Below are 24222 nucleotides of genomic sequence, written 5' to 3' on the forward strand. Positions count from 1 at the left end.
CAGCTTTTTCCCTCAGGCACCCCAAATTCATGCCCTCACCAGGCACAAGCACAGAGTGGCCCTGGGAATCCACCCAGGGTTGGGCATGGCCTGCTGGCCCAGGGCTCACCTCACCCTTCACCACGCCTACCCATGTACAGCAGGAAGTGTCGGGCTTCTTGAGTGTGCGTGTTTAATCCCGTGACAGTGTGACAACTGCGAGGTCACGGCTGAAAGCTCAGGCACAACAGAGGAGGCGGCCCTGACTTTCTGGCTCAATTCCAACCAACGTGAAGGTAGCAGATTCGGGATGCGCACCTGCGATGCAGACCTCCCAGGGACCGGAGCTGTGCCTACATAACGTCATCACTCGTGTCCCGGAGACCGGTCATGGCACAGCTTCTGGCCCACAGCTGGCGCTGCAGCTCTCGGTCATATGTGACTGCCAAGGACCTCGTGTCCTTCTCGTTGTACAAGTAATGGCCACCAATGCCTTCCATCTCAGGTGCCACGGCAGCATGCACAGAACTCCAGGCTCCTTCCTCAGGGGTCTGTGTGAGAGGGAGGGTGGGGGACAAAGAGGCAGGCTGAAGTGACTGCATGTGGCAGAGCAGAAGACAAGACGTGTGGGGATCACACACGTGTGGTCCTGGGTCACACAGAACAAGCACGGCACAGGTGCGTTGTCCATGGGTGCAGAGCAGGCTGAGCCAGGCAGGAATCTGACAGCAAACACCTGCCCCCTCCCTGCCTCCTGACCCCCATCACGCAGCGGGCAGACACGCTTCCATCCAAGCAGACAAACCCGAGTTCCCACACAACCCAGGGGAGGAAGCAGAGGCAGAGCGGGCACTCAGGAAAGCTCAGGGTGATGTCACCTGCTCCAAGGGCATGCTAACTGACATACGCACACATGTATGCACTAATAGGCTGATGCACGTTACCCAATGTTTACACACATACACCCACACACACACTTGATAACTCTCATGGACACAAGGCACTCATATACTTGCCAACACACATACACGGGGTCTAACTCCCCTGCGCATACATGCACTGCCAATGCAGATGCATATTTCTCCAATGTTCACATGCAGAAAGCTAATTCACATGCATCATCCCACGGATACAATGCATGCACACTCTTACACACATGCTCACACACACACACACTCGATGGGCACACATATGCTGATTGCTGAGTGCATACACATGTAACAATTCATACCCCTGCTACACACATGCACACACATGGACTCACATGCACACTCAAATACGTGTGCCCACAAAACATGCACTACTCATATATATATATATATATATATATATATATATATATACATACACAGGTACTCATTCAGAGGTACAGACTTGCTAATTAATATATACCCGAGATTCACTCATTCTTCTCACATGTACTGTCATCATGCTAATTATCACCCATCAAAGAAGTGACATGGTATCACAGTGGAGAGGCAGAGTGGGCATGATCAGGGGTGAGAGGCACACATGTGTGCTGTCACACCCTTACCCTAGCATGTACATAGTCACTTACACCCTCAGTTACATGTGCCAACATATGTGTGCACATACTGGCATACACAGGATAGTGTTTGCTCGGGACTTACATGCATCCTGCTGCTAACCCATGCACACACAGCATGCAATACCTAATGCTATGCAAACACTCAACGGGAGGCGTTCTACATGGCCCAGCTGAGGGAAGCCGACAAGGACAGCAACTTGTGCGTGCTCTGTACAGACTCAATATGGGAGTACAGGTTTCCCATCCATGGCTAATTGAGTTTCCAATCACAATGGCCAGCCACATCTACACCAAGGGGAATCTGGTAGCCACAGAAAACCCTGTCCTCTCCTGGGCTGAAACCTGATTTTCACCAGAAAATCTTACAAGAGTGCCTGGGAATGTAAAGGTTTGGTGGAGCTTAGCATCTTTCCAGGTAACTGCGGCCCCTCACACACAAGTTCTCCCAAGGCCCCCCACACTCCCAGCAAGATATACCCGAGTCTTACTACGTAGCCACCCAGGGTACCATGTGGAGAACAGGAATAACTGGATTTTCATACAAGTGATTCTAGGACAAGGTCGTTGCACCTGACCACCCCCACTTCCACCCCTGCCCACACTGATCAATGGTCCACTCCATCCTGACACACCGATCAAGAGTCCACAGCACCCCGAGGTGGTTTACCTTGAACAAGAGCCAGCCAAGCAGCTTCTTCACTACACGCGTGCCCCAGAACACGTGTCTGTACAGGTCTGTGTCGACCACCCCAGGGTCTACCACATTGGCTGTCACAGCACTGCCTTCGGCAGACAATTGGTGCTGTAGGTAGTAGGAGAACAGGACCAGGGCCAGCTTGCTCTGGGCATAGGCACCATGAGGCGAGTAGCAGCGGCTGCATGGGACAAGGGTGAGAATGTTGTGACAAGAGCATGCTGGGCTCAGCTCACCCATCTTTGTCTCCACCCTCTCCCTTGCCCAGCATGCCAGGCCCACTCCGTGGTCAATTCTCAACATGGAAATATACTACACCAATGCAGAAATGCATGCACTGTCTAGTTTCATAGCAGGGCAGTGGAAAACTCATGGAACATGGGTTGAGATGCTTGGGTGGGATGCAAACCACATGGAAATTCATGCATAGTTTTCATGCACCTTTGCAAGACCCTCTCGCTCCTTGACAGGGCTTTAACTGTTTGCCTGTTTTTCTTCTAAGCAGCTGTGCAGAGAACTTCATAATAGTTTCACCTGTGGGATGTGTTGGGCAGTCAGAGTCTGGGCATGCAGGTTGGGGATCTCAATGCTATTCTCCGCCCTACTAAAAGTTCCCTTTCTGGGACCCGATTCTCTGATTCCTATTTGAGTCTGTTCCACTCGCAAGGGGCTGATTTCACAGTTTAGTCACCCACATTCCTCACATCTTACGGGGGTGGAGATCTTCCTCGGGCATTTGTAAGAATCCCCAACTTGGAATGTCATGTCATCAGCTTCTACAGTCCAGGGGTTCAGCCATAGTGTCCGTGGGGAGGGCCTGGTTATTGAGGTGGCAACACCACCTCATTCAATCCCAATGGCCTCCCTCAGATCCATCCTCAAACACCTCAGATTGGGAGATCCAGCGTCCAACACTGGGACTTTTGGGGGACACTTCCAACCACACTCAAGAGGTGCAAAGGAATTACTGATTGCATAGAGATGTATTGATTAGCTAGGGAACTCTTGATCAGATAAAATCTACGGATTTGACAGACATGCATCCATTAGGGAGCAATTTGTCAGGTAAGGTGCTGTTGATTACATAGGCAACTATTGGTCACATAGAAATGTACTGATTTGATGGACATCCCTGATTAGGTAGTGATCCATGGGTTAGTCAGGCATCTATTAATGGAGTAGAGATTTGTTGAACAGATAAAATTTGCTAATTAGACAGCCAGGTATTGATGAGATGCAAATCTATTGATTAGAGTGTAATTATTGATTAGATAGACCTCTGTTGCTAGACACTGATTGATTAGGTAGACTTACTAACTGGATCAAGATCGACAGAGTAGAATATCATGCATGACACAACTGAACTTACTGGGTTATATCTGCAACAGCGTGGAAGAGAGATTGCTGAAATGTACTGAAATGCCAATTTCTTGTCTGACTGGACTTTCTCATGTCACCCCCAAAGATATATGAATGCCACCCCACAGAGCCCAGGTGCCCAAGGACAGGGCACACATGTCTGGGAAAACAGTAGCCATGGTTTGAGCCCTGGGTACCATGGTCATCCCGTAGGGGTAGTGAGCAGACACCAGGGCAGGGGACACCTTGGTGCCTCCTGAGACGCAGCCAGAGCGCTACTAGGACATGGCTGGGCCTGCCTGGTCACTCGAGCCTACCGGAACTGAAGGTCTTCCATGTGCAACTGGCCGACGTAGTGGGTGGCCGACGACACAGTGACCACCCTGGCACTGTGGCTGGGAGAACCAGATGCTCTGAGGCTGTCCAGGAGGAGGTTGGTCAGGAGGAAGTGCCCCAGGTAGTTGAGGCCAAAATGCTCTTCGAATCCATCTTCTGTCGTCCTCTGAGGGACCATCATCACGCCAGCTGGGAAACACACCATGTTTGCCAAGAAAATGAAAGAGAGGGAGGGGTGGAGAATGGTGAACTCATGGCTTATGATGTAACAGCCAATGGGAGCTGGGGTACAGTGGGAGGCTGTGCACAGGTGATTTGGACCCTTGTCAATTTCTACAAAAACAATGCTGACCCCTTATTAGCATCAGAGCTCCCATATGTGGGTATGCCTTCACTGATTCTTGCTGATTTTTTTTTTAAAGAAACTGGTTATTGGAAAGGAAGAGAGACTGCATCTATTGCTGCACTCCCTAGGTAACGTCCACAGCCAGTGCTGGGCCAAGCTGTAGCCAGGAGGGAAGAAGTCTGTCCTGATCTCACCACGTGGGTGACAGGGCTCCAGGTCCTTGGTTATCATACATCGTCTGCAGGCACTTTATCAGGGAGCTGGACTGGAAACAGAGCAGCCTAGACTCAGGTGCCTTAACCCACTGCGCTGCTGTGCCAGAACTATCATTGTCTGTTCTTCACATTCCATTAGGAACAAGGGATTCCAAAAAAGGTCAAGGGAAAAAAATGGAATGACGGGTTTGTTGGGGTGGAAAAAATTGTGAAATGCACACATACCAGGGGGTTTTCAAAATGTCCACAGAACACTTGCTGTGTGAGGAAAACAACACACGGATCTCAAAATTTTATGGCACCAACATTAACTTATCCCATTTCTGTAAACTTTTGGAGGTCCTGTTGCATTTCTGATAGACACCACAAATATCAAAGCAATTGTTTTACTAGGAAGGAAAGGGCCAGAATGGGGGCTCGGGTTGATGCAAGCTCTGATCACTTGTTATGGCCCAAACTGAATGACCCCGGCTTTAAGAGGCTGATGAGGTGGGTGGGGATTGGGGTATGATGGAGGTTAGGCCACTATGGAGGTAATGATCCATGATCATGGCAGCTTCATTCATGTCTATTGTGTTTCAATCCAGCTCCCTGGGCAACCCAACTACTTCCAAAGGGTCACACTGATTGAATCTGTGATAGAAAGGCTGAAGCAACTATTTGATTAACCAATCCTGTGTCTTTGCAGTTTAAAGAAAAACAGATTTATCTCATGAAAAGTAGAGAGAGGGAGTAGAGGAGGGGGAAAGAGAGAGACAGACAGAAATCTCTTCCATTTGCTGAGCCAGGGTTGGGCTAGTCACCTGGCACTCCAGCTGGCTTTCCCAACCACATGAGCCACTGTCAGCACTTAGCATGTCTATCAGCTGCCCACCAGCAGACTCTCTCCAGAATACCTTTCCTCCTCCTGCAGTTGAACAAGGTGCCATGCAATCAAAGCTTCACTTATCCAACCATACCACTGTTACCTGAGTCGACACCTACACATAATTCGCGTTCTGCTCCAGACACCTTGGCAGTGGGTGCTGGGCGCAGTGGTTAAGACAGTGCCTGAGATGCCCCCATTCTACACTGGAGGGCCTGGGTTTGAGTCCTGGCATCTCATCTCCTGACTCCACTTCCCAGTAATGAAGACTCGGCAAAGTGGCCAATGAGAGCTCAAGTCCCTAGGTCCCTGCTAACCACATGGATGACCTCAACTGAGATTTCTCAGCTGCCAGCTTTGGCCTGCTGTAGGCCTGCAGGGGGTGTGAACTAGCAGACCAAGTTCTCTTCCAGCTCTCCCTGTCTCACTTTGTAACGTCTACATATGCGGCAGTTACCACCATGCACTGACACATGCGGAGATGGACTCACGCATTTCAACAGTCTTCAGAGGTAGGCCAGATGAACAGTCTTGTTTTACACAGAAAACAACAGATGACAAAGAAATCACATATATGTGCACACTGCAGTCGTGGCAGGATAAATCACGGGGACAAAACACCAATCCTGTGCAGTTACAGAAACGCTATCCATTTTCAGAAAGATGAATCATGTTCTCACAAGAATGAACCAGAAGTAATACTGGGCTGGCTGTTTGGAGAGTCTACTATCAATGATTCTCTGCCAAGGTAAATCACAGGGCTCTCACGTGACCTTGCCCAGCAAGATAGGAAGATGGAACCTGGTTCTATTCACAAATATACCTAATGTCTGAAATGCGAACTTTCGCAAAAGAACACAGATGGCAAACTTAAGTTGGCTGGGAGAGAGAGAGAGACAGACAGAGAGAGAGAGAGAGACAGACAGAGACAGAGAGACAGAGACAGAGAGAGATTGAGAGAAGCACAAAGCATATTTGGCCTTGGGCTCTGGAATTCTCCTTGGGTGGACCCAGGTTGTGGGGTGAGGGGCAGGAACTGCACGAATAGATTGATGCAATTCAGTGGGCTCTCAGAGGTGGAAGGCAAAGGGCATGAGAAAATAACATCAGACATTCTGACCTCCACAGATCCGAGGTTTTGAAAGATGGAGAATGAAAGCATGAGGCACGCCAAGCACAAGGGGGTATTTGTAGCATATAGACTTCTGTTTGCATCTTTTGGGAATGGGGCTGCGAAGGGGTCAAGAGGTGGGAAATTCCCAGAGAAGTCCAATCTACAATGTTCATTTCTCTGCATCCCATCCAGCCACGGGCTCACATTGCTGGATGCATTTCCTAGCATTTCAAAGGAGGGCTAGCTGTTCCACACCGCACGGCCACCTCATGCTGAGCACTGATCCAGAGGGACCGGTGAGATTATCCCAGTAGGAAATTACCAACCGGTGTTCTCCAGAAAACTCGTGGAAGATGGACAGGATTGGGAGCAAAAAAAAAAAAAAAAAAATCTGTGCATGGATTTGACCAACATTTTGTAGCAACATAAACTGAATGGAATCCCTCCGTGAGCTTTCAGAAGCGCCCTCATACTTCTGCATAGATACGTATGTCATGTATTATCATGATGAGAAACTGGAAAGACGTACATTTGTAAATTCAACATGGACTTGCACCAAATTTTAAGTCTTTCTTATCATCCAGAGGCACCAGCATTAGTGACCGGTGATGCCACCTCCCACACTGAGGACATGCAAACAGAGACACACATAATAGCCGTGTTAGCGCACATATAAGCATACATGCATGATTTCAAGAATACACAAAGTAGGGTTTTAGAGTCCCCATCTTGGTTTTTCAAGCATGCCATGAGAATTTACAATGAAAAAACTGGACTTTGTAGAAGCATGTATGTCAATCTTGTCTACCTCGCAATTCCATTGACATTAGGGAAAAAGAGAAACCACACTGGGATGAAAAGAAAGGAGCGGGAAGGACAGCATTTTTCACAGGAGCTGAAATGATATTTGGGCCTGAGAGACAGCCTCAGTCGAATGCCTCCTTCCTGGAAGATATTTGTGGTATTATATATGCAAGACAGAGATATCCATCTGTTGGTTCACTCCCCCAGATGCCCAGGAGGCTGGTTCACTGCCCAAACTCCCAGAATAGCTGGTGCTGGGCAAGGCCCAAAGCCAGGAGCCAAGGATGCTCTCCTAGACCCCAGGTGGCTGGCAGGGACCCAGGTAGTGAAGCTACCACTACTGCCTCCCAGGGTGCCTGTTCCCCAGAAGCTGGGATCAGGAGTAAACAAGCCAAGACTCCAACACAGGCACTGAGGTAAGGGGTGTAGGTGACTCAAGTGGCATCGAACACATTCCCCAAGGGAGGTAACTTTGGTTGGAGGGGTTGGTCTGTAGGCGCAGGGTGAGACAGATGTCCACGCTATCCGCTGAGCTGAGAAAACTCTAGACCAACTGCTGACTACACAAAATGTATTACCACATCAACATGATTTCAAAGTGAATCCAAGCACAGAGATTGCTTGTGAGAGAAACCAAATGCATCCATGACCTGAAGCACTGGTTACGCAGGAACAGAGATCCTGGTGCAGACATTTCAGAGGATGCTATATTGCTGAGACACTTGACTCATACGAAATTGACAGGTGATGTCTGCGTCAAAGCTCACCCCCGGCTTGTGGTGAATTCACAAGAACTTACCGTTGTTGACCAGGACATGCAGAGGGATCTCCTTGGCTTTGAAGTTGTGCACAAACTGCCGGATGGAGTTCATGGACGCCAGGTCGCAGTACAAAAACTCCACTGGGGAAAGAAGGAAAAACGTCGGGTTGCTGAGGCAACGGACATGATTTCCAAACAGGCCAATGTTGAATCCACTACAGATGTGCCATTGCAAAAGACAAGACAGGCACAATTATGTGGATGCCCCTTAAAGTGACTGCTGATGAGCCCCACCCTGGCTTGTGCCCCTACTCTTAGGTGCACAGAGGCCATAACTCAGGTGTAGTCAACAGACTATAAATCAAGAGGGTGGGCTCTGTGTCTGTAGATTTTTGGGTTTTTTTTCCCCATTACACAAGACTCATTCTAGCTAGCTAGCAGAGAGAGAGGGAGCTCTCACATCAACTGGTTCACTCCTCAAATGAGCACAATGGGCAGAGCTGGACCAGTCTGAAACCAGGAAGCAGGAACTTCTTCCACATCTCCCACCTCCGCACAGGGGCCCAAGCATGCAGTCCATCTTCCACCGTTTTAACAGGTGCATTGTCAGGGAGCTGCATCAGAAGTGGAACAGTTGGGACTCAAACTGGTGCCAATATGTGCATCCACCATTGATGTGAGAAGCTGAATCCACTGTGCCAGAACCCCATCTCCAACTGATGCTTCTAACTACTCAGCCCAGCATTTGTAACAAACAGTGAGCCACCAGAGGAATGAAGATGGCAGAATAGGGTAAGGACACGTATGAAAAGATGGAGAAACATTAGCCAGTGTGAAGCAGAGAGGGCACACTCCAGGACACAGGAGAGGACAGAACGACAGCAGAGGGGCACCTGGAGACTGACAGGCACGGGAAAGCAGTGGACACAATGCTGTGGTGTGGCAGTGACCAATACCCCAGGGGAATTCAGCAAGCCATGATCTGAACTCCACCAGCAGCCGGAAATCTACCAGCAACAAGGTGGGAAGGGGTGTTCACTGGGAGCTCAGGAGGTGAACCCAGACAAAGAACTGCACATCCTGCTGGTCTGTTTGATTTGACCAGGAGCAGAGACAGAGCAGCAGGCCTGAGATGGGCAGTGCGGGAACAGGGTGGATTTCACAGCCCAGTCTGCCCCCAGAGTCAAATAGTCAAATAGTCAAAAAATTCTTTGTGTGTGTAGCAAGGCAAAGGTTATGGGACAGGACTGTGCACGCACTGACCGGGGAGTGAACTCATTTCTGGCTCAGTAAACTGCAACTACGTGACTTCCTGACCTATGATGGCACGTAAAATAATCCAGACACAGAAAGACAGCCATCGCTTAAATTTATTCCTAAGTGGAATCTAAAATGCTAACATCACAGCAGCACAGAGTAGTAGATGGTGGTTACCAGGGACTGGGTGTGTGGGACTGCGGAGATGCTGATTGAAAGGCACCAAGGAGCCCAAACAACAGCAGGATGATGGTTAATCACATCATGTGTGAATTCACAAGTTGGCTGCAGGCACTTACCATACACACCATGGACATGCACACATGTGCGTGCGCACACACACACACACACACACACACACTCAACAACAAGAATGTGGCAGGTGGTGACAGCCAGGGGAAGTGGCTTAACCATCTCCTAGAAAATGTGTATATGCAAACACCTTTCTCTAACCCATGTGCAACACCTGACATGTTTACGACAGAAAGCAAAGGTACTCAAAGGAGTATTTTGGAATCTCAAATTATGTACAGGAATAGGCATTTCTTCCTCAAACTGCACAAGCCAAATGACATGCAATTTGTCCTGGAAGCAGACTGAAAGGACTGAGGTCAAGCTTATTCCTGCTGGGTTAATCTGAACTCCAGAGAAATCCCAATGTGGACATAACAGCTGGCTTGAGCCCAAGGAATCAAGACAGGTGAAGTTGCACAGCTGGCGACGGATGCAATCCCAGTGCCTACCCCACAAAATGACAAAGTTGCATGATCCTATCCCAGCATTTGTGATGTCATTTCCTGTTATGCTCTCACTTCTTGTTCCGCCAAGGCGTCTGACAGTCTCCAAAACTACAGGAAGCACACACAGAAAGCTCTTCCCAATGCCAATCAGCCCATGGCATTTTTCGTCCTTGCACCTCATCCCCAGCCAGTGTTCTTGGGAAGAACCGAGACCCTCCGTGATAACCACAATGTCAGCCATAGCCCCATCACCACTACCTTTGTCGTTCAAGGTTGCTTCTTGAATCCTTCGGACAACGTCCCGGGCCTTGCTATCATTGTTCCCAGCTAAGAGGAGAAAGAAAAATATATGATTACCAGCAAGGTCAGAGCCACTCAGGCTGATCCAACAGATGGATGGAACAGAGGCCAATTCAGGCAGCTGCCACTAGGTGTTCAGAGATTTCTCTGGGTATTGGAAAGGCAGAGAAAGCCCCCACACTCTGCTTTGCAGACCCAAATAACGCCAACATGGTGGGGTGTGCAACGCTAAAGCCAGGAGCCAGGAACTCCATCTAGGTCTCCCACGTGGGTGGCAGGAGCTCAAGTACTTGGGCCGTCCCCTGGTGCCTCCCAGAATAGGCACAAAGCTGGAACCGGAAGTTAATTCAGGACTCTAACCCAGGCACTCCACATGGGATGTAAGTGTCTCAAGCAAGGTCTTAACCACTACACCCAAAGCCCGCCTCAGCACAGCGGTGGCAAATGGCAATGGAGATAGCTAGGAATTCACTGGTTCTGGTCCCATGGACAGAACCATCCCGGCAAGACTTGAAACGTGAAAGAAGTAAAGTAATTTCACTTCCTAAAAAGCAATAAGAGAGTGAAGTCCAATAGGGCATACAAGTTGTTATTGTCCAAGAAACTCTGTCAGAACTTAGCCACACACCTCCTTTTAAGTACTGTCTCTAACTGATTTTCCCACAGGAAGAAGACACTTCATCAGCAGCAGAGAAACTGTGGAAATACTGATCTAGCTCATGACCTACCAAGTTTACTGATCCCTGGCCTCCAGCTTAAATAACAGCAAGATGGAAGAAGAATGAGCTGCCAACAAAAGAAAAATGGGAAACAATCAGAAGGTAACGGAACATAAGCTAAAAATGAATCGCTGGTGGATTCCTAGCAATATAGAAGTTGCTGAGTCAGACCCAAGTTATAAACAAAATGCATCGGCAAGTTATTGATGATCCCTTAAATACGGATAACATTAAGAAAAAGAAATTCCAAGTTGAATACACTAGTTTCTGATTCTGCATTTAATGCAAAACCGTACTCACTGTCCAACAATCACTTTTCATCCCACGACATGGAGCCCAACTATCAGACTAAATAAAAACAAAATGACTGTTGCGACTCTCTGGGATGTGTGCAAATATCCTCAAAGTCAAGCACAGAAGACTGGTGTCCAGGAATGACTGCATTTGGCTTGCAAGGTTAAAGGTATCAACCCAGGTCCTGTGTGGTGGTCTAGCAGCTAAAGTCCTCACCTTAAATGTGCCAGGATTCCATATGGGCTCCGGTTCTAATCCTGGCAGCCCCACTTCCCATCCAGCTCCCTGCTTGTGGCCTGGGAAAGCAGTCAAGGACAGCCCAAAGCCTTGGGACCCTGCACCAGGCTCCTGGCTCCTGGCTTCGGGTCGGCGCAATACCGGCCATTCCGGTCACTTGGGAAGTGAATTACTAGACGGAAGATCTTCCTCTCTGTCTCTCCTCCTCTCTGTATATCTGACTTTGCAATAAACAAATAAAATAAATCTTTACAAAAGTATCAACCCATAGCAAAAGATGAACATGGGACTCACAGTCTCTGCAGGAAGGAAAGCTCAAGGAGTGTGAGAATGGGGGAGTGTTTCCTCTTTGTCTCCCAGGGGACAGGGAGGGCTATATCTGCGGATATTCTCCCTGCTCACCAGAAACGGAACGTCATGCAGATGAGATGACGGTTCAAGCCGTTGGGTAGATGTCCCCGAGAGGGAGAACCAGCTCGCATGCTTGGTCTTCAGGTCTGCCACAGCTCTTGCTATTGCAGACATTTGAGAAGTAAAAAGGCATATATAAACAGGCTTTCTGTCTTCTTTCCCATGTGAATGGACAACCAAGCATGCGATCTGACATCTACAATGCAGCCAAGCATCCGACTCCTCACCTATGATGACGTGCATGCCCAGACGCGCCAGCTGCTTTGCCGTGGCATAGCCGATGCCTTCAGTACCTCCGGTCACGATAGCCACACGGTCGGGCTGCTGAGGGAAAACTGAAAAATGAGGGAAAACACAGGTTGAACACCACAACACAGGGACAGGCGGTGGATTATGTAGATGCTATACAAGCACTACACTCACAGACACGAGGAACGCTCAACTTTTTGCCCAATAGCATCTACCGGGAAACAGACACATGAATGCGTGTGCTGTCTGCAAAGTGTCGGTGGAAGTCATTCACTACTTGCACCAATATTATTTCACTCACCCCCAAGGTGATTTGCAAGGGTTGGTATTAAGCACCTGCTTACTGATTGGTCTTTTTAAAAGCCCTTTAAATTTTTATCCAGGTGCGTTTATCTGTACAGTTGTGTGTACCTGGGCAGGTCCACATGTGCGCCCACCTAGGTAGACAAGCCTACCTGGGCAGGTGTGTGTACCTGGGTAGGTCCACATGTGCGCCCACCTAGGTAGACAAGCCTACCTGGGCAGGTGTGTGTACCTGGGCAGGTCCACATGTGTATGCGCTGGGCAGGTGCATCTACCTCGGCACGTGTGTCTTTCCCAGCCTCAGCCTGTGAATGTAATCTGACGAGGACTTTTTCCTGGGGTAACAAGGACTGAGCCCAAGGCTTCCGGCAGATGCCCTAGGACCCTGTTGGGACTCCAACCTTGGTCACAGTAGGAGACTGGAAGGGATGTCTCGACATGGGGTCAGTGGCAAAACCCTCGTGTGAAGCATCTTGTCACCGCCGGCACAGGGGTAACAATTCAGTCATACAATCATCAGGGTGCCGTATGCCCTGGCCATGCAAACGAACTGACAGGACAGGGACAGAGAGATTAACATCAGGCCTGACACTGCAGCACAGCAGGTGAAGCCATGGCCTGTGAGGCCAACGTCCCCTACGGGCACTGGTTGGAGTCCTAGCTGCCACACTTCTGATCCAGGGCCCTGATAACGCACTTGGGAAAGCAGCCAGTGACAGCCCAAGTCCCGTTTCCCAGTCTCCGTTTCAAGAAAATGCATGGGAATACGCTGTGTTGCACACATCATTCTTGAGCACAAATGTGAGTTCAGCATATCCCAAACATACTCCATCTCCTGGCTGCCACGAGCCCCTCGACCACGTACGTCTCAATCCTCTCCCTCCTCCCCAGTACACACATAGCACCAGAGGTGTTTCTTTTGCCCCTTTTCCTGCTGGCCTGGAAAGGACTTGGAATGAGACAGTTGTGCCCAAGAGAGAGAAAACCAGCTGTGACCGAGGACTGGAAAATGTGATCAAAAGGCAAACACACCTCCCCACACACTCAAACATGCGCCTGGCGGGCGGGTCTGAAATCCGGCCCACTGAACCTCAGAGGGGGCAGATATAGTTCATTGTTTTCTCTGGCTTCTCAAACCAGACCCAAATTCAATTTCTTCATCTTCCTTTTCTTTTTTAAATCATTTAATCACTTAGGAGACAAAAATACAGAATATCCCATCTGCTAGTTCACTCCCCAAACTCCCGCAACAGTTGGTACTGGGCCAGCCTGAAGCTAGGGCCTGAGAACCCCACCCTGGTCTCCCCTGTGGGAGACAGGGACCCAAGGGCTTAAGCCATCAGCCCCTGTGGCTTCCCAAGGGCTTAAACAGGAAGCTGGGATGAGGACCCGAAGCGCAACACTGCAATATGGGACACGGCAGCCACATCAAAGGCCCTCTTCAGAGAAATCCGGAAATTATTCTTCACCTTGCAAAATTCTTTCTTCTCCTAAAACTGTCACGATGACAATGCTTCCTCTCCCCACCCCAACTAAAAAGGGAAACAAAACAAAAACAAAACACAAGGTTAACTACTTTGATGTCAATAAGCTGCCTCCCTTGTGACTGAGTTGGGAACCAGGCCCCTCATCAGACCCCAAAACACACCCTCTCCGTAGTGAGGAGCCGCACAAAGGCAGAATGAAAAGGCTCATTTTCAAACACTGCCCTACCCCCTAAAATGTGCGAGTTTGAGGAAAGTAGACCTGGTGGGCACCAAAGGGATCCAAAAAACAGGAGCTTAGGACGGACGCTGCCCCTTTGAAGGCTGAGAACCTATTTCCCGCCCAACCCCGGGTGCTTCTGAGTGACTGAGGGAGGTGCAAGGAGGTGGGATACTTCTCACACACTGCCACCCCTAATCCAGTCAGAGGTGGTGAGGGGCGGGGAAGAAGGCAGGGCTAAGAGCACAGAATGGCGCCTCACTCATCCCTGGAGAGCCCAGGACACGCAGGGAAGAAGGTGGGGTTGTCAGGGAGACAGGCATCCCTCTCATCCAGTCAGGTGGCCAGGGGCAGGAAAGAAGGTGAAGTTCTCATCCCAGCCTGTCTCCTCCCTCCTCCAAGGAGAGGCAGCAGAAAGAGCAGGGGGTCAGAAAAAGGCGGGGATCCAGCCGAACACTGGCACCTCTCTCATCCAGTCAGAGGGACCCAGGGGTGGGGAATTCAACTCAGGAGACACGACGATTGGTTGCCAGCAACACAGCCAAAGACATCGCACCTACAACTTTTATTTCCCCCCCAAGGGGGAGACCCGAGTCTTGAGGAGGGGGTGTTCCTCCTTCTGCCTGTCTCTGCTGCCAACCCCGTGGGTGGCCTCGGGGGTCACCCCCAGGGCCCAGTGAGTCACCACTGTCCAGCAGTGCCACCCCCGAAGTCGCTGTCCACCATGTCCGCCGGCTGCCACACATGCTCCTGGCCCACTCTCCCCTCTGCTTCCTCGTCTTCCTGGTCCTCCTCAACTCCAGCCTGGGCACTGCGTGCGTTCTCATAGAGGAACACCTGGCGGTCCACGTGCATGGGGGTCAGCCAGTTCCTCTTGGTGCTCACCGTGTGCTGTGCCGCAGGGCCAAAGAGGCGCGCGGGGGGCATGCGCGTGGCGGGCACACACCAGTACTTCTGCACCACGCGGTGCAGAACAGGGAAGAGCAGGAGGCGCTCGGACCACCAGCGCAGGGGGTCTCCACTGAGCGCCAGGGGCTTCTGCGCCTTGAAGTTGCTCAGCTCCTCCAGCACGTGGGCCTCCCACTCCTGCTCCTCATCCTCGCCGCCTGCAGGGTGGAAGATCTCAGCAAGCATGCTGTGGACCATGAGGCTGGGGGGTGGCGGTGGCGGCGGTGTGGGGGGCTTCTTCTTCCCCGGGGGCTCCTCTTCCTCCTCCCCCTGTGGTGGCCTCAAGTCCACATTGTGGGCCGAGTCCAGCAGCGCCCTGAGCTCCTGTGCCACGCGCAGCTCCACGCCTTGTCTCTCGGGGGCAGACAGGAATGGCAGGTGCTTGTAGCGCGGGTCCAGGAAGCTGGCCACGTTGAGGAACTGGTCCACCTCGGGCACCTCCTGGTACGCGCAGGCCAGCTCCTGGGCAATGACCTCCTTGGCCATGCCCAACTCCTTCAGGTCCGTCTCCTGGACACGCAGCGTGGAGCTCTGCAGCATATGCAGCAGCGGCTTGAGCATGCTGATGGCGGGGACCTGGGAGGCAGCCAGCGTGGCACCCACTTGCTGAAAGGGCCGCAGCAACTCAGCCAGCCCCTCCAGGGTGGCCCACTCGGCAGGCTCCAGCATCAGGTGGTGGTAGCAGCTGTCTTCCCCGAGCACGCCCGTGATGGCCAACTGCTGCTCCAGCAGGCGCTGCAGCATGGCCAGCGTGCGGCCCCAGCCACCCACACGGTCGCTGACCAGCAGGTGCTGAGCCGCCATGCCCAGCTGCTTCTGCTTGGCCACCAGCATGCCCACGGCGGCGGGCACCTTCTCAAAGTAGTCCAACAGCTTGCGGCACCGCTCCAGCAGTGCCGACAGCCGGGGCAGCTGCAGGGCCGCCTGGATGGCCACGTGGAAGGCGTGGCCCAGGCACGGCACATGCACGGGGATGTCCAGCAACGCACAGGCCTGCGTGATATCCTGGCCACGATCCGTGGCGGCCCCCGAAAGCTTGTTGCTAAGACCCCACTCAATAAAGGCTTCATACAATGACCTCGTCATGGCTTCAGCTGCATCCTCTGGGGGTATCTCGAACGTCTTTAAGCACCAGGACCTCACCGACAGGGAGCTTGGAGGGGTGCTGACGGGGAGGAAGTGCACCGCCAGGGTGACGTAGGTGCGACTCTGGCTAGGGCTGTGCCACATATCTGCACAGATGCCACACCACGACACCCGTGCCACCTCCTCCAGGATGACCTCCCGGATGGCACTGTACCTCTCAGGCAGGGCCTGGGTGGTGAAGTACTTCCGGCTGGGCAGCTGGTACCTGGGGTCGGCCGTGTGCAGGAGCAGCTGGAAGCTGGGTTCGTCCACGATGGAGGCCGGGTAGAGCCCCTCAGAGATGAGCCGGGCCACGGCCGCCGTCAGCTCCTGCTGCTTGGGGCTGTCGTGGCTGTATCTGGCCAGGCTGGCCGTGGGCCCGTCCTGAGGGAGTGGCTGCTGGGAGGACGAGTCTGGCTTGAGCTTGGAGAAGGCCGTGGCAAAGGCCCCCCGCATCTGTTCCGTGTTACTCTTGACCAACTCACAGAACTCCTCGGGGTGGTTCTTCTCCAGGTGGTAGGAGAGATTGGAGGTGTTGCCCGAGTAGGCGATCTGGGCCATGCAGATCCGACAGGAAATCTTCTTCCACTGCAAGATGCATCCATCGGCGTCAGCGTCAAAGCCAAAGTATTTCCACACCTTGCTCTTGGCGCGGGGATGGGCCACCAGCTTCAGGTCCGCCTGGGAACCTTCCGGAGCTTTGCTCTCCATGGCGCCTTTGGCCAGGGCCTGCCGCCTGGACCACAATCCCTTCATTGGTGACCACCTGCTAGGAAGCAGCGAGATAAACACAGTGTGAGAAGGCACCAAGGCACATGTGGGAAACTGTGGGAGAGCCGGGCCGGTCCCGCTTCAGGGGAGACTGCTTGCACCTCAGAGCATCCCGGGGGACCCCTCACCATCACTGTGGCTCACTCTCAGAGCTGGCGAGAGCAAGAAGCTGCACCCAGTGCCACTGCTGCTTTTGACAAATTCAGCACATCCATGGAGCAAAAGCAGCCCTGGGCGTGGCTACAGAGGCTGCACATTTGGCTAAGAGGCACCAATGTGGCATGCAAAAAGCACGTTTAAAGGCACACCTGCCTCAAGCATTGCACGTTGCAGGTTTCACACATGCGCACGTGTGAGCTGTGGACACGTGGGAAGAACTGTGGCTTTGCCAGTGCACGCACTTTCCCTAAATGTGGTCCCAACCAAGGGCACAGTGGCACCTCTGCCATGCCCATCGGCATGTGGCATCGCCACATGGCCTTGTGTGACATTATCAGCATTTTGGTTACAGAGATGTGAATGGCCCAGAGGGCGGTCTGCCTACGGTTCCTGCTGCAGCTTGATGGCTCAAATGTTCCAGAACTCTAAGCTACCATGTTGGACTGGGACCGAGAAGCCGCAGGGCCAGCTGGGCATTCTAAAAATTGCAGTGACATGGGCCTGGCGTGGTAGCTCAGCAGCTAAAGTCCTCACCTTGCATGCGTCGAGATCCCATATGGGCGCCAGTTCTAATCCCGGTGGCCCTGCTGCCCATCCAGCTCCCTGCTTGCGGCCCGGGAAAGCAGTCAAGGACAGCCCAAGGCTTTGGGACCCTGCACCCATGTGGAGTCCAGGAAGAGGCTCCTGGCTTCGGATTGGCTCAGCTCTGGCCACGGAAGAGCTTCCTCTCTATCTCTCCTCCTCTCTGTGTATCTGACCTTGCAATAAAAAAAAAAAACTTTTAAAACTTGCAGTGACATTGACAGGCTTTCGATTCCCAACATTCAGTAACACACATTCCCACTTTCTGTCCGTTTAAAGGTGCCCTCACCCTATCCCACCATCTTGATTCTCACCATTCCCACTTTCTGATTATTGGGTTTTGTTTGTTCACGGCCTACCACAACTTATTTCACTGATGGCCATTATCATTCCTACCAGATTTCTGGGAGCTGTACGTCATTCAGGAACAAGTTCTTTGAAAATGCAATGAAGGATGGGATCTGAAGCCAAGGAGAATGAGACCTTTAGCAGGAATAGTGTGCACCAGATGTCATCAGCAGAAGGAACCTAGGATACAGGAACCTATCCTGGGGTCTCTGCAGGAAACACAGGCTAATAACACCCTCACTTCCAACTCTGGCATCTTGGGGACCAGCGTTGTGGTATGACAGGCTAAGCCTCTGCTGGTGGTGCTAGCACCCCACAAGGGCGCCAGTTCAAGTCCCAGCTGCTCCATATCCAATCCAGTTTCCTGCTGATGTAACTGAGGAAGCAGGGGAACATGGCTCAAATCCATGAAACCTTGCACTCACATGGGAAACCTGGAAGAGGCTCCTAGCTCCCAGCTTTGGAATGGCCCAGTTCTGGCTGAAGTGGGCATTTAGAGGGTGAACCAACCTCCAAGGAAACTCCCACAGTGAAGGTGAGAGGATAAAAGGTGTTAGGTGATGTCCACATTGCCATAGACCAAGACTTCCTCACAGATCACTGCATCACGGCGGCATGCGGGCTTTCTGCCAGCCAAGGCCCCCCAGAGGTTGCTTTTTAGGGAGATGCCACCATGGACCAGGTTCTCGAGCGCTCCTGGATCCCGGTGAACTGGCTTCCCAGAGGTGGGACAAAGGCTCTAATCCCTTTGAGACACTCTAGCGTTCTCTCTGGTGCCATGATTTCACTACGCTCAGAAGACAGAACCCCATACACCAACTGGGACTTTAGGACCAAGCATACGGCCTTTTAAGTGCTACCCGAATGACATGGTTTAGCACCCTGAGACCTTCCTATCTTACTGTCACCACCACCATCAGCATCAGCATCACCATGGGATCCCCATGAAGGGGTGATGGTGACCATCAGTCCTATGAAAGCTTACCCTGTCACCATGATCATCGCTATTGGCATCACCCACGCTACCATCACCCCATCAGACGCCACCACAACCAATATTACTCTCACCTCATATGACATCATCACCGTTACCACTGTCACCACTCCCTGCATCATCACCACCACCACCATCATATACGTTCCCTGAAAGAGGTTCTGGCATCTGGAACAAGGTTCTCTATAGTCTAGTATGATTACTGCCATTAATTGTGTCCGTCGTGATTATGTCAGCAGAGGTGGAATAATCAATTATCAGTACGGTGTTAGTTGTCAGTTCCTGGAAGATGGATTTACATTCAAACAGCATTATCACCACTATGATTATTTGGGCAGAAAGAGTTGTCATCCCCTAGAACAAAGTTTCCTAACCCATCATTAACCATCACTGACTGGAGGCGGCCCTGTTTCCTGAAGCATTTCCATCTGCACAGCACAGAGCCCCGGGTGTCACTGCAAAGCAGTTCTCCTCCGGACATTCCAAAGGGGCAGTCCCAGTGTCCTCTCAGGTGTCACACAAGGTCCTGTGTGGTCCAATTCTGCATCTGTGCAGTGAGCCACAGGATTTTGAGCAAAACAATGGATTACAACACAGAAGAAAGAAGACGCAGTGTGGAGAGCCCAGCTCCCTTCAACTCGGTGGTCACCGAAAGGGGCTGAGCTCAAACCCTAAACCATGGCTTATCCCAAACATTATGAAGTTTTGGATAATAGCACTTTTCCACGGAAACATCATAGACAGGGTAGGTGTTTGGCACAGTGAGTGAGACCCGGACTGTGATTCCCACTTCCTAGATCCCAAGGGTCTGGGCTTGAGTCTCAACGTTGCTTCTGATTCTGCTCCCTGCCATTGTGCACCTGGGAGGTAGCAGAGGAGGACTCAAAGACTTGGGCCCCTGCCACCCACACACATGCGGGAGATGTGGAGACAGTTCCAGGCTCTTGTTATGGCCTGGAACAGCCCTGGATGTAGCAGGTCTTTAAGGATTGAATCACAAGATGGAACATTCTCTCTATTACATAAAAATGAAAATCAATAAAAATCAGTCACTTTAACAAAAGGACAGGCTTGTGGTTAAAAAATGGAATGAAGCAGAAGACTGGGGTTTTTTTAAAAAAAAAAAAACTCATTGTCATGGCCAGCACACTGGCTAAACTGACTCATCCTCCACCTCCAGGCGCAGGCATCCCACATGGGTGCTGGTTCCTGTCCCGGCTGCCCCACTTCCCATCCAGCTCCCTGCTTGTGGCCTGGGAAAGCAGTCGAGCACGGCCCAAGGCCTTGGGACCCTGCACCCATAGGGGAGACCCGGAAGAGGTTCCTGGCTCCTGGCCAGGATATTTTTTCACCATATCCATTTCCAGGTCTCACATGTATACGAGTTTACGTTCAAACGAGCTTATCTCTTCACAATTTTTCACATCAAAATTAACTTGCCTTTTCCTTCCATTGTTTCCTCCCACAAACTTCCAAAAGCATGCTTGTGCTTTCGTGCAATCTGACCAGAAGACACACCACACCATCTGCTCACGGGGTTATAGTCTTAAGAAAAAGAGCCATGTCAAACACTGTCCCTCACACAACCTCTTTGCTTGCTGGTCCACCGCCACCAATTATGGCATCGCCAGTCATTTGTCATTAGCTTCTGACATCCAACATTGCAATTTTCCAATCCCAGGAATCATAGACATGGGCCTCCTACGACCTATGGCGTCAGCAGGTGCTGGTTTTTCTAGCTTTTACTTTTTAAGCCATACGTGGAAGGAACCACCAAGCAGTGGTCCACAGAGCTCAGGCACCCACGGTGCATAAAGAGACACACATCCAATGGGTTTGCCTCCAAAACAAACCACCTCCCTGGAGGGATCACTGCCCTGAGCACCACAAAGCTTTCCAGAGGGGCGCGTGGGGCTGTTTTCCTGAAGCTGCCACTGCAGACAGAGTGGTTTAAAGAGCTGGTGGGAAACAGTTACAAGGTAGGTTTAGTTTGGGTGCAAAAAAATTAGGGGGCACGCAGATCCATTCACGAGCCCTGTGGAAGAGTCTTCCCTAGACCAGATTTCCAACTTCTTTTGCACCCAGATGGTGGCTACTATGGTAACCAGAGAAGGGCGGAGTTTGCCTCCAACCAGACCAGAAAGGGTGGCAGCAGAATTCCGGAGGGTCCCTCAGGCAGTGAGACCACCAGAGTTGCACCAATGAGGGGCACAGACTCATTTCCCCCCACCAAATAAGGGCCGAGGCGATCCCCCACCCCCACCTTGGCTTCCATGTCTAGGAGAGTTCACAAAGCCCCTTCCCCGTCTCTTCCACGCTCTCCTTCCTCTGCAGCTCACTCCTTCACGGCTGTCCTTTTTGCTGCATGGGGAAGGGACGCCCATGACCGTGGTTCTGGAATAAAGGCCATCTAAATTCTTTTCATATATTCGGCTGAGTTATTGTTTCCTTGGTGGTCGGCGAATCTAACATTTTGGCGTGCAGCGAATCCAACACTGGAGAAACTGAACTTTCAGAGACAACTTCCATGGAGTTTGCACAACGCAGCTACCAGACTTGAGAGTAAAAAAAAAATCTCATTTCCCTCCTCCCCTGATACCTTCGCTTAGGGGAATCAACTGTGTATATGGAGCTCGCAAATGCGTCACGTGCGGAAAGTCGACCCCTCCAACCCCCACACCCACCCCCGCAAGGACTTGGTCAGAGTGGAAACCCGCTGCCCACACCACCAATTTCATGTCCACGTCTCACAAGTTGATCGAGTTTCCCACCAGTTTCCTGAAAACACACCCCCGGCCGGAAGTGACCTGCCATGGAGAACACCCTCTCTCCCCATTGCTGGACACACACCCTGCCCCCCCCCCCGGGGGAAGGGCCATCTTCCAGGATGGCGCAGTGAGTCTAGGGGCGCGGAGCACGTGGGCCCAGGACACTAAAGCCATCGCCCTGTGGGACACGCGGGAGTCTTGGCGTGAGACCCCGGCCCACGGCAGGTGGTAGTGTCCCCGGGTCAGGGCGCGGGGCTTGGCCGGGACCCATAGGGGAGCAGGCACACCCGAAGCTCCGCCGGCCCGCCTGCTCCAGCGACCCCCGCCCCTTGGGGCGCAGCCCGCGCCCACCCGGCCCCGCCTCCAGGCGCCGGCCCGCCCACCCCGCCCCGCGAGTTTCTGGGAGAACCCAGCGCGCCCGGGCCCGGCGCCCAGCTGCCGCGTTTAAAAACCCCACACTGCTCCCCGCGCCGCACTCCCGCCACCGGCTGACCTGGCTCCGGGAAGCCCCCGCAGCAGCGACGCAGCAGCTGCGCCAAGATCACCGCTGCTCCCGCCGCGTAGACCCGCAGGGCGGCCAGCGCCACGGACAACAGCGACATGGCGGCCCCGACCCCGCCGCTTCCGCGCCACCCGCCCGCCTGCTAGCAGGACTTGGCGCTGCGCCACCGGAAGGCCCGACGCGCCGCCCCCGGCCCGCCCCCGCGCCCGCGCGACCCCAGCCACGGCCTGCAGAAGCCCGCCACGGTCCGCGGCGCCCCTGCCCACTGCCCCGCCTGGCCCTCCGCCCTGAGTGCAGACCCGGCCTGGGCCGTGGACCGCACCCCCGCTGGGACCGTTCCCGAATTGCAGACCTTACACACACACCTGCAGTCTGACCATATGGCACCATCTCTGGTACCTGGACACACACCCAGACCCCTGCCAGGACCAGAGATGCCTTGTCCACCTGCCTGGCAAGACCCAGGTCCCCCACACCTTCTCCCAGGACCAAGACCCCAGCCATCTCGTCTCCCAGGAGAAACTGTACACGACTCCCCCACAGAGGCTTCCCTGAACTTAAGCTCTTTGTCAGGACCGTGGACCCCCACCCAAACCCACTCCACTGTGAGACCCCTCTGCTGCAGCTCTCAGCACCCACTTACAGCCCCTGCTGCGGATCTTCACAGACACCCACCCGCTGATATCAGCCTCTCCCACAACCAGCACCCTCAGGACTTCCCCCCTGACCTTGCCAGGATCCATAACGCTGTCCCAGTGCAGATCCACCCACGCGGGGGCGTTGATACCCTGTGGAACCCTAGCCTCTCTGGAACCGTGGCCTCCACCGCTGCTGCTGGGGGGAACCTATTGCAGGGGAGACTATACTATGGGTCGGTCCTGTTTGAGCTCAGGTGCGCACACCCAGGTTCAGGTGCGCACACCCAGGTTCAGGTGAGCACACTCAGGTTCAGGTGAGCACACCCAGGTTCAGGTGCGCACACCCAGGTTCAGGTGAGCACACCCAGGTTCAGGTGAGCACACTCAGTTTCAGGTGAGCACACCCAGGTTCAGGTGCGCACACCCAGGTTCAGGTGCACACACCCAGGTTCAGGTGCACACACCCAGGTTCAGGTGAGCCTGCCCCCACCGCCCAAGCCCGCGGGTGCAATTCAGAAGCACCTGGCACTACAGTGACTGTCATTGAAGGTGTAATAGAAGCTGAAAATCTCACAGTTCTGCAGCCTTGTGGGGGCGTGGGGGGGGAGTGCTGGGAGCTGAGTGCTTAAGTGACAGCTGATCCCCTTCGCATGTTCTCAGGATGACAAGTAGAATTCCCATCTGCAGACAACCTCACCAAGGCAGGGGCTGAACCCAGCATGCAGGACCTCGATGTGGGCCTCCCACGTTGGTGCATTGTTCCAAGCACTTGGGCCATCTGCTGCTTTCCCAGGTGCATTGCACGGAGCCAGATCTTCTTCTGGATGGAAGCTGCATGTCACTCTGCCCCACTCTGGCTCTTCAATATCCATACAAATGCAAAACCAGCAAGAAGAATGTGATGTAAGTGAGCAAAGCGACACATGCAGCCTGGAAACCATGCTTTGCAGCAGCACCCGTAAAACTGCTTCCTTCTTTTATCCTTTTCACAGGACAGGCAAGGGTGCATGGCGGAGCCCTCAGGCCCTGATCAGACTTTCCATTATGTCAGTCCCATGGTGCACATCCAGTGACATCAAGAACCTTGCTTTGTTAAATGGCATATATAGGCTCAACCAGGGCCTCCTGGCAGTAACTAACAGCCTGGGCACT

At 52.5% G+C, this 24222-nt stretch overlaps 2 protein-coding genes across 4 annotated transcripts; both read right to left on the reverse strand.

Moving 5' to 3' along the window:
- Nucleotides 1-155: 155 nt before the first annotated feature.
- On the reverse strand, nt 156-22564 carry LOC121168443 (dehydrogenase/reductase SDR family member on chromosome X-like). Of its 2 annotated transcripts, XM_040998565.1 has the most exons (7): nt 22424-22564; nt 12207-12314; nt 10277-10345; nt 8061-8162; nt 3899-4106; nt 2196-2403; nt 156-530 (listed from the first exon to the last, which is right to left on the reverse strand). In XM_040998565.1, the coding sequence occupies exons 1-7, from the start codon at nt 22530-22532 to the stop codon at nt 333-335; spliced, it is 1002 nt and encodes a 333-aa protein (XP_040854499.1). In that variant the 5' UTR covers nt 22533-22564; the 3' UTR covers nt 156-332. The 2 variants fall into 2 exon arrangements, with proteins under 2 accessions (XP_040854499.1, XP_040854507.1); XM_040998573.1 differs by lacking the exon at nt 12207-12314.
- Nucleotides 14789-22507, reverse strand: LOC121168430 (E3 SUMO-protein ligase ZBED1-like). Of its 2 annotated transcripts, none has more exons than XM_040998553.1 (2): nt 22424-22507; nt 14789-17077 (listed from the first exon to the last, which is right to left on the reverse strand). In XM_040998553.1, exon 2 carries the CDS (start codon nt 17062-17064, stop codon nt 14917-14919), a length of 2148 nt encoding a protein of 715 aa, XP_040854487.1. In that variant the 5' UTR covers nt 17065-17077; nt 22424-22507; the 3' UTR covers nt 14789-14916. The 2 variants fall into 2 exon arrangements, with proteins under 2 accessions (XP_040854487.1, XP_040854477.1); XM_040998543.1 differs by having other exon boundaries at nt 14789-17074; nt 22424-22505.
- Nucleotides 22565-24222: the final 1658 nt, after the last annotated feature.

This window comes from Ochotona curzoniae, unplaced genomic scaffold (genome assembly GCF_017591425.1).
Source record: "Ochotona curzoniae isolate NIBS_2020 unplaced genomic scaffold, NIBS_Ocur_1.0 contig_1274, whole genome shotgun sequence".
In the NCBI taxonomy this organism is placed as follows: domain Eukaryota; kingdom Metazoa; phylum Chordata; class Mammalia; order Lagomorpha; family Ochotonidae; genus Ochotona; species Ochotona curzoniae.

Excerpts from the sequence above, each read along its gene's own strand:
- LOC121168430 (XM_040998553.1), bottom strand. The coding sequence starts at position 17,064 with ATGAAGGGATTGTGGTCCAGGCGGCAGGCCCTGGCCAAAGGCGCCATG.
- LOC121168443 (XM_040998565.1), bottom strand. The coding sequence starts at position 22,532 with ATGTCGCTGTTGTCCGTGGCGCTGGCCGCCCTGCGGGTCTACGCGGCG. Across the intron at positions 12,315-22,423 it reads CGGGGGCTTCCCGGAGCCAG|TTTTCCCTCAGCAGCCCGAC; the intron begins GTCAGCCGGTGG and ends CTCATTTTTCAG. Across the intron at positions 531-2,195 it reads TTGGCTGGCTCTTGTTCAAG|ACCCCTGAGGAAGGAGCCTG; the intron begins GTAAACCACCTC and ends CCTCTCACACAG.